This window comes from Eschscholzia californica, unplaced genomic scaffold (genome assembly GCF_041429995.1).
Source record: "Eschscholzia californica isolate CP2 unplaced genomic scaffold, dmEscCali1.0.p SCAF_3, whole genome shotgun sequence".
Taxonomy (NCBI): Eukaryota; Viridiplantae; Streptophyta; class Magnoliopsida; order Ranunculales; family Papaveraceae; genus Eschscholzia; species Eschscholzia californica.
The window spans coordinates 56,283,815-56,293,790 of record NW_028238420.1 but is presented as its reverse complement, the minus strand read 5'-3'; the positions used below and the strand labels follow the sequence as shown (position 1 = coordinate 56,293,790).

Sequence of the window (9,976 nt, the reverse complement as noted above, 5' to 3'; positions counted from 1 at the left end):
AATCGAATATTTTGCGGGATTTTTCAATGACATTGTAGTAAATACCGAAATTCAAAAAGTCGTTCTCGTCTTTTAAGTGTAAAATTTGACCATGGGTGTGACATCCCATGTTTTCGGTTAAAAAAGATAAAAGACTACTGTTAAAAGAGGGACTGTTTGGCACTTAGAAAAAGTCAAATTAAGAATTAAATGGTAATTAGAGATTGAATTAATTGGGTACAAATATGAGGGGTTTGTTTATAAAGAATACAGGAATTAAGGACTTGAAATAGATAAAATCTATGGCCACTTTTTAATGTGTCATGTGGCACCCCATTTGTATCCAACCCTTTTTTTTTTTTTTGTTGAACTAGTTTGTATCCAACCCTGTTTATGCGTGTCTCAACAAAAAAAAAAAAAAAAAGCCCTGTTTATGCGTTTGACATGCATGTGTGACGCGTTTTGGAGAGAAATAGTTTTATATGTGTGGACTCCACTTTACCATTGAAATTCCTTTCATTCATTTCATATGTCATTCATTCATTTCATATGTCATTCATTCATTTCATATGTCATTATCCCTTAACAAAAGAAAAAAAAATTCATACGTCATTTGCAAACAAAAGAAGCCGAGAGAGTGACACAGAATTGAGAAATCAATTTAGTTTGGGTTATAAAAGTTATGAATCACCCCAAGTGGGCATAACCTGATTTGTATGTGATTTGGTTGCGTTTTCCTTTTTCAGCTTCATGATGTAATACTCATTAGTCTTTTGGCCTCTAAATGAAGTTTGATTCCAGAAAAAAAAAAGTTATGACTTTCTTCGGCTGATTTCTTCGTGTACGGTGGTCCGAATTCGATGAAATTTCTTTTAGGTAATCTCATTTGACTTGTTCTACATATCTATTCAGAATTTTTTATTTCGTTCAAATTTGGTAGTTATTTGATAGTTGTTTCGATAACTGTATAGTTGGGTCTAATTTCTTTTGGATTTATAATTTGAAGCATTTATTCTTTAGTTTCTTCGAATGATTTATGCGCAGACTCATATTTAAGATATTATGGGCTATTTTGGGGTGTCCATATTTAGACGGGCTGTTGTCGAGTTATTTTACTGCTGAAATTTCATATTTGGATCAGTTTTACAATGAATTGGAATATAGATGGTTACCATATTTCATATGAATGGACGATTTCAATGAATTGGAATAGAGATGGTTACCCCCAAATTTGTCATATTTCATATGAATGGACAATTTCAGAGATTTATTCTATGGGGTTCATTATATGATTTGTCAGCTTATGAAGACTCTAAAATGAAAAATAGAGTTTATGAAAGGTTGGTTGGTTGGTTTGTATGCATTGCGGGTATCCAGTGGACATGGCCTATGAAGTTAGAGATCAATACGGTTATTCGAAGTCTTCCAGCGTTACAGATTGTTTTTAAGTTTTCATCGTTTTCTATTAATTATTGTCTTTATTGTACGAAGGTTCTTGGTATAAGAACGTAATGTTTCTTTTCGGTATTTTTGGTTATTCTTCCTTATCACAGGGTATGCGAATGAGGAGGAATAAGCTCGTCTGATAGGCGGGAGGTCTTTGGTGATGCAAGCACTGAGGTAGGGGTTCTGAATCTTTTTCCCAGCATGATTTCATAGATAATAAAATGTGTTAGGTCTTATAGTTTTATGTGCCATTATAACTAGCGTTTAGGTAGCATGAAACTCGATTTTAAGTGATGAACTGAAATATGTTTGAATAATTTTACTGCGATATGAGAAATGCTTTCGAACTATTTGTACTATGATTACGAACTACTTGCAATTTTCTTGTATGTACCTGACTATGAATTATGTCAACCTACGGGCACGTAGCCATTGAGGTTAGGATGACATGTGGACATGGGTGTGACCCCTGTGAGACCGGTGAGGTGGTGCAACACTAGTCATGTGACCCGTGGGGGGTAGAATGCTTCACTTGCTCGCCATTGGTGCTCGTGCCTCCAACTCGAGGCTCAGGACCGTACACCCTGACCGCTCGCATGAGAGGTGACATTGATTGGGAATCTCTGCTTTGTGTGCGATATGACTCTTGGTTGTTCCATTTCCGTATTTGATAAGATAATGATATGAATGAGAACATTGGTTTTCATATATGAACGTAACTGATTTTGAAAGATCACATTACATGCATGACAGGGTGCTGAAAAGAATAAGGTTCGAGTCCTTCCATGGGTATTGGGGGACGACTCTCTTATTCGAACTCGGTGATCAAAAACGTATTTAGGTACTTAAGGTATACATGTATCATGAGGTAAACTCTTTAATGATTGCAAAGTCCCTTAGTGGGAGAGGGACTTACCGGCTAGAGGTAAGTCTCTTTCTTGAGGAGATGCTAGTGCCTTAGCTAGTGTCATTATGGGGACGATACTATCTAACGAACTATAGATTCTCCTGAGGTACTCTCTTAATTGGGAGCACAAAATGGGTGGGCAACTAATCGTTGCTATTGCTTGCTAGGTGTAAGGAAAATATTTTTGTAAATGGTATATATAGTAACTGGTTTGATAAATCGTTTTGTCATGATGTTTACAACTTATTAAATGAACTTTTGAAAACGTGATGGGTTTTGGATTGGTCTTCTACCAGAGTAATTCGTGTCAGTGAGTATTCTGACCCCTTACCAGTTGTTAGTATTCTGATTTTGTCTGACGAGGCTAGCAGTGTTACATCGTTTTCTTTGGTTTTCGTTTATTGACTTTGTCGTTATTTCAAAGTTATGTAGTTATTTCAGTAGCCACACTCGAATAGTATATACATAACATTTAGAGTTGTTTGTAAGTTGTATCGGTGTTTAAGAGAATTTTGTAGTTTTTTGTGGTTCAGGTTTCGATCTGAAACTGAGTTTGTTTAGCTTCCGCTCTATTTTATTTTTCTTTGTGTATGCGAATGTATGGTTTGCATGACATGTTTTACAGGTGCGACCAGTTCGATTTACAGAGAAGACTGTGCCGAATTTTTGTCTCATCTGTAAATTGGCGGGCCGTGATTATACTTATTTTGGGATAGGGGACGTCACACTGAGCCTGCCTCTCATTCCTTTTCTGACGCGCATTTGTTTGTTGTTATGGTCAATTCATGCTTTAGAAGAGTTGAACTTTTTCAACGAAGACCGAAGCCAAGTCTTAAATAGTATTATAGTAATGCTGTTCTCCCTCACCAACCTCTCTCCATCTCCTTCTTCCTCTGTAATCACAAGTCTTTAATACTAATGCTTAGTAGAGTTTTCCAAAGCCTCCCATTTCTCCAAAAATGTTTCTTCTTCAATCAAATTCTCTTCACTTATTACAGATACTTCTACTTACATGTCTCTTTCTCTTCTTAGTAAATACTAACTCAATTCAAGCTCGTCCAATATATCTCTCCTGTGTTTCTTCTTCAAATTACACTTCTGGTAGTCCATTTGAAACTAATCTCAAAAACTCTCTCTTCCCATCTTTAATCTCTAATGGTTCAATCAAGGGTTTCTTTAATACTTCTTTTGGGGAATACCCAGATACTGTTTATGGATTAATTCAATGTAGAGGTGATGTTTCCATGGATGTCTGTAAATCTTGTCTGGATTCTTCAACTGTGGATATTACCCAATTCTGCCCTAACAAGAGAGATGGAACTATTCGTTATGATAACTGTTTGGTACGTTACTCAGATATCAATTTCTTCACTCAACTTGATACTTCTGATATAAGATCTATTTGCAATGGTAATAGTGTATCTGATCCTCTTACTTTTAATAGTCAATTAGGTGATTTAATGAGTAATATTTCTTCTAGGGCAACATCAAGTCCATCAAAATTTGCAACAGATTCAATTAGGTTTAATAATTTTAATACCTTATATGGAATGGTTCAATGCACTCAAGATTTATCACCAACTTCTTGTTCATATTGTTCACAAACTATGATTAATAAAATACCTAATCAATGTGGACGAAGGATAGGAGGGCAAGTTATTACTAAGAGTTGTGCTATTAGATTTGAAAGTGTACCTTTCTATCAATTGATATTACCTCCACTACCATTGCCACCAGGACAAGAAGGTTATTTGCCTCCGCGACCGTCTCCGGGTGTCACTGGTATGATATGACAACTTTTTTGAGGGCTTTGTTGTTCTTGTTGTATATGAGAATGCCTGAAAGCTTAGTTTAATGTTTATGCAGGAAATGGTAAAATATCAATTGTTGCTATTGTTGTCCCTATAATCATTGGAGTTCTCTTGGTAGTAGCATTTTTTGGATACTTCTTGATGAATAACAGGAAAACGATTCCGAGAGCAAGTATTATAGGTAAATTATCCTCGACGATGTTAGATAAATTTGTTTGGGTATCTCAGTTTCTTCCTATTTGTTCTGTTTTCTACTATGAGATTTTCCGTAGTCCGAAATTGGGTCATGTACATTGGTAGTGAGGAGCTAAGCAAGAACCTATCTCATATTGGTTTCGTTGAAACTGATTAGTCCTAATTTGTGTAGATGGGGGTGGAATAACAAGTGAAGAGTCCTTGCAGTTTGACTTGTCTAAGATAAAAACTGCTACTAATGACTTCTCTTATGCTAACAAACTTGGTGAAGGTGGTTTTGGCGCAGTATACAAGGTAAATTCTAGTTGGATCCTTTTGCTTGAAGAAATTTGAGCACCTTACAGATATATCTCTTACACCCCCATTCGAACTACTTTCAGGGTCGACTCCCCGATGGGCAAGAAATAGCGGTTAAGCGGCTTGCTAGTAATTCTGGACAAGGTTCACAAGAATTTAAGAACGAAGTGGTGTTACTGCATAAACTTCAACATCGAAATCTTATCAGGCTTTCAGGTTTTTGCCTCGAAGGAGAAGAAAAGTTACTCATCTATGAATATGTACCAAATAGAAGTCTCGACAAATATCTATTTGGTTTGCCTTTCTTATCCTTTCTTTTGATTATCTAATCTAACATCTTTTGGTAACTAGAACTGAAAAAGTTTACCGATAGGCTCTTTTTAGTAGTTTGGTTACTACTTACTACTAAATGTTTGTTCATGCTGATGTTTAATGTAGATCCCACAAGGAAAAGGATTTTGAGTTGGGAGACTCGGTACAAAATCATCGAAGGGATCGCCCGAGGACTTCTATATCTTCACGAAGATTCTCGGCTTAGGATTATTCATAGGGATCTCAAAGCTGGTAACATTTTGTTGGATGGGGAGATGAACGCAAAAATTGCAGACTTTGGTCTGGCAAAGCTTTTCGAAGTTGATCAAACACAAGGAAATACAAGTAGAATTGCTGGAACATTGTAAGCACCATAAACTCTGAACTCTATTCTACTTGGTGGATTTCATTGTTTCAGAAGACCACATGGAATATTTACCGTATTAGGGGTGGTTATCTAATATTCATTACGTTATTCAGTGGTTATATGGCACCAGAGTATGCACTGCACGGGTTATTCTCTGTAAAATCCGATGTATATAGCTTCGGGGTTCTGATTTTGGAAATCGTTACCGGACAAAAGATTACCAGTTTTTACCAGTCAGCTTCATGCCAAGATCTCTTAAGCTATGTAAGTATGATTCTGTGCAGGACAGAACAATTACTAGGCTAGTTCCGGCTTAGCCCATTTACCTTCCTCTGAGAGGGAGCCTAACGTGCAATTTTCGATTTGACTAATTAGCCCGAAATGTTCCACCCTTCATACTAAGGTCATAATGAACGAGTAACCCACTACCAAAACTCCTGGTTCTACCCCCCGAGTAACATATATTCAATTTTTTTTTCCTTTCATGAACGTTCCTGATTTACTGCAGGCATGGAAACATTGGAGAGAAGGTAAAGGCTTAGAATTGGTGGATTCAACTCTGAAAGGTAATTGTTCAAGTAATGAAGTGATGAGATGTGTACAAATTGGATTATTATGCGTTCAAGAAAACATCGAAGATAGGCCTACCATGTCCTCTGTTGTTTTAATGCTAAATATTTACTCGGTCACTCTACCATCTCCTTTGAAACCTGCATTCTTCGCAGGGAGCACAATTGTATCATATTCTCAAAAGCAGTCTGTTATCAAGACACACCCAAGATAATTTCTCCTTGAAAAAGCCTAGTGAATTTTTTGTGAGAACAATTCTTCATCATTGTTATGCATTGATCAAAATTGGGCTATAACATAATTTCTCTAATTTACATAGCAATTTTGTCACGAGACTTGGTCACTAGTTCCATTTCATGACAAAATGAATGTTTTAGGTTGCAAAGTGGGTCTACAAAATAGACAAAGGAAGTGATGGGTCTAGAGAAAGGTATAAGGCCACAACTTTGTGGCCGAAGGGTTTCATCAAAATGAGGGCATTGACTATGCATAAAATCCTTTATGGTCTTAAACAAGCACCAAGGACATGGTTCAATAAGTTTGCCAATTTTCTTGATGGATATGGTTTCCAGAAGAGTAAAACGGTGACGCCCAGTGTCCCAAAATAGACACGACCACGCCCGACAATTCACAGACGAGACAAAAATCCGGCAGAGTCTCCTCTATAAATCGAACCGGTTGCACTTGTAAAATCACCTGCCATGCAAACCATACATTCGCATATACAAGAATAAACCATAGAGCGTAAGCTAAACAAACTCGACATAACTTTGGATCGAAATATGAACTACCATAAAAACTATCAAAAGCCTCATAAACATCGCTACAACTTATAAAAAGGTCCAAGTGTTACATATATAATGAAAAGTGAACAAAAAAAATCAAAGAAAACGACATAACGCTACTAGCCTCGTTAGACACGATCACACCGGTTGGAATACATACTCCGCCTCGAGGCTACAAGAAACACCTACACACTAACAACTGGTAGGGGGTCAGATAACTCACCGACACGAGTTATTCTGGTAGAAGACCAATCCAAAACCCATCACGTTTTCAAAAATTCATTTAATAAGTTGTAAACATCATGTCAAAACGATTTGTCAAATCAGTTACTATATATAAAATATTTTTCTTAATATACCAAATAACAACAGTGATTAGTTGCCCACCCACGGCGCGCTCCCAATTAAGAGAGTACCTCAGGGGAATCTATAGTGTGTTAGATAGTATCATCTCCATGACGACACTAGCTAAGGCACTAGCCTCTCCTCGAGAAAGAGACTTACTCCCAGCTGGTAAGTCCCTCTCCCACTAAGGGACTCTGCAATCATTAAAGAGTTTACCTCATGATACATATATACCTTAAGTACCTAAATACATTTTTGATCACCGAGTTCGAATAAGAGAGTCGTCCCCCAATACCCATGGAAGGACCCGAACCTTATTCTTTTCGGTACCCTGTCATGCATCTAATGTGATCTTTCAAAATCAGTTACATTCATATATCAAAATCCATATTCTCATTCAATTCAATTCATTATCTTATCAAACACGGAAATGTAACGAGTAAGAGTCATATCGCACACAAAGCAGAGGGATCCCAATCAATGTCACCTCCCAAGCGAGCAGTCAGAGATTACGACCCTCAGTGTCGAGCTGGAGGCACGAGCACCAACGGCGAGTGATTGGAGCACTTCACACCCACGAGTCTCATGACTAGTATCGCACCACCTCACCGGTCTCACATGGGTTACACCCATGTCCATATGTCATCCTAACCTCAATGGCTACGTGCCCGTAGGTTGACATAATCCGAAGTCGGGCACATAAAAGAAAACCCCAAGTAGTTCAAAATCATAGTATAAACGGTTCAAAATCATTTCTCATATCGCAGTAAAACTATTCAAGCATATATCAGTTCATCACTTAAAATCGAGTTCCAAGCTACCTAAACTCTAGTTATAATGACACATATATAAATATAAAATATAACATATTTCATTATCTATACCATGCTGGATAAAAGATTCAGATTCAGAACCCCTACCTGGCGGTACTTCTACTCCGCTGAAACCATAGCATGATCGTTAACGATAATCTCCGGCACCCCCTCTACCAAAACCATAAACAACAGATACAAACATCAGGTTCTTGGACTAAGAACTTTCGTACAACAAAAAGAGTAATTACAAGAAAACAATGAAAATGTAAAACATAAAAACAAATCCCTCAAGTCTGTGAGGCTTCGAAGATGTACTCGAATTTCGACTGAACTCTAACTTGCATATCCCTGTCCAAATAAGATCAATCTTACACCGTTTGAAAGGTATTTATATCCTTAAAATTTTATTATTGATTGGCTAGCCCAAAATCCAAGTGAATCATCCTCGGAAATTACAAAACATACATGCAACAGTCCCAAAACAGTCATAACTCTTTCATCCGAACTCCAAATAACTTGCACTATACCTTCTCGGAAAGCTAACATCTCATGCTACAACTTATCTCTTCTGTAAAACTTCATCCGGATACTTAAATAACACAGAAACGCATCGCAACAAACTGCATTGTGCAGTCCCCTGGAATCGTCGTTCGGTGTATAGTCTAACCCCTATTAATTAACTTCTAACATTTCTTAAATACCAATTCACTTACTTTCGAATTATCCAAACCCTAGAATTCCATGATTTCTGACAATCCCCTATTTCATAAACATCAAACCTTAGAATCCATAAACTTAGAATGCATCTTAAGGATTTGCAAAACTTACCATAAATTACTTGATGAAAGCTTTGATTCTCCTCTGACTTCCTCTTTAATTCATAAGTCCCTACACATGCAACAATAACCTCCATTAAAACTAATCCAACCGGAAACTATAAAAACCTCGAGAGAAATCCATTTCTAACCAAAATTCCCTTCCAAACCTTGTTTGATTCATCAATGGTAGTTTGAATGAGCAAAACCCCAAGAATCCCCAATAATTTTCTCCCTTCATTATCTCTCCAAACTCAGTTACTCAATCAAACCAAGCTTATGTCGATAAAAAATGGGAGCTCGAGATAAAACCTATGTAATAGCACTTTAGTCATCTAAATTGGTCTGGCCGCAGAAGCCCCAGATTCTGACGCGATCGTACATTTAGTCCCTGATTTTAACCTTGTTCTTTTGCAAAAAGAGAGAAGAGTAGAAAGGAAGGAGAGAGAGAATAAAGAGGATAGAGAAAGAAGAAGAGAGAAGAAGAAGAAGAAGAAGAAGAAGAAGAAGAGAGAAGATGAAGAAGAAGAAGAGAGAAGAAGAAGAAGAGAGAAAGAAGAAAAAACAAAATTGAAGAAGAAAAAACAAAATTGATGGTCGTCGAAATTTTTACCGGTCGGCGACCATCGTCGGAGAAGATGATGAGGTGGCAGGTGAGTGATGACGTGGAACAGATAGGTGATGAGATGGAGTGAGAGAAGTGTCTTTAATATTTTTTAAAAGAAATTCAACTTTGGTTCCCTAATTTTTTCTAAAGAAGTTAAATATTTTTAGGAATCAACACATATTTGAAGGGGGTCAAATTTGAATTTTCAAAATCTCTTTTATAACAAAGGCAATAATGGAAACAAAAGAGTTAACCACCAAATTAAGTTGACTAACAAAAGAGGGTCATATTTGAATTTACGAAAAACAGGAGGTCATAAGCTGGTCACAAAGTAGGAGGTCAAATAGGAATTAACTCTTTTTTATGTTGAGCGTACAAGGAAAGAAAAGAAGAAATAAAGTACTAAATAACATTCGAAATAAAAGGAGGGAGGGAGTTTCAAATCTTCTTTGGTTGATGCTTCCTTCCCCATTTGGCTACAACGTCGGCTATCGAGTTGTTTATTCTCGGAGTGTAGGAGAACTTGATGTTGGTGAATCAGTTCTTCATATGTAGAATTTCAGCTAAATGTTTTCCAGACTGCCATTGAGTGGTGTAGCTTTGGTCTCCCAAGTATCTAATACATTGAGGTTATCGCTCTATATGAACATGATGTATTTGGAAATTAATCGCCCATAAGAGAGTCGATTAATTGTTAAACATTCACACTCCTCGGCATTTTGACC

General features: G+C 37.0%; 1 protein-coding gene and 1 long non-coding RNA gene across 2 annotated transcripts; one reads left to right on the top strand and one right to left on the bottom strand.

Annotated features, from left to right (window-relative positions):
- The first annotated feature begins 533 nt into the window (after positions 1-533).
- On the top strand, positions 534-6,177 carry LOC147552161 (cysteine-rich receptor-like protein kinase 10). The gene is made up of 8 exons (XM_086669806.1): positions 534-855; positions 1,533-4,114; positions 4,199-4,324; positions 4,511-4,632; positions 4,719-4,929; positions 5,074-5,311; positions 5,428-5,578; positions 5,823-6,177. The coding sequence occupies exons 2-8, from the start codon at positions 3,292-3,294 to the stop codon at positions 6,096-6,098; spliced, it is 1,947 nt and encodes a 648-aa protein (XP_086525932.1). The 5' UTR covers positions 534-855; positions 1,533-3,291; the 3' UTR covers positions 6,099-6,177.
- A 476-nt stretch (positions 6,178-6,653) lies between these two features.
- Positions 6,654-8,931, bottom strand: LOC147552160 (uncharacterized). The gene is made up of 4 exons (XR_015237821.1): positions 8,815-8,931; positions 8,658-8,717; positions 7,935-7,999; positions 6,654-6,868 (listed from the first exon to the last, which is right to left on the bottom strand). It is a non-coding gene; the product is annotated as an uncharacterized LOC147552160 (long non-coding RNA).
- Positions 8,932-9,976: the final 1,045 nt, after the last annotated feature.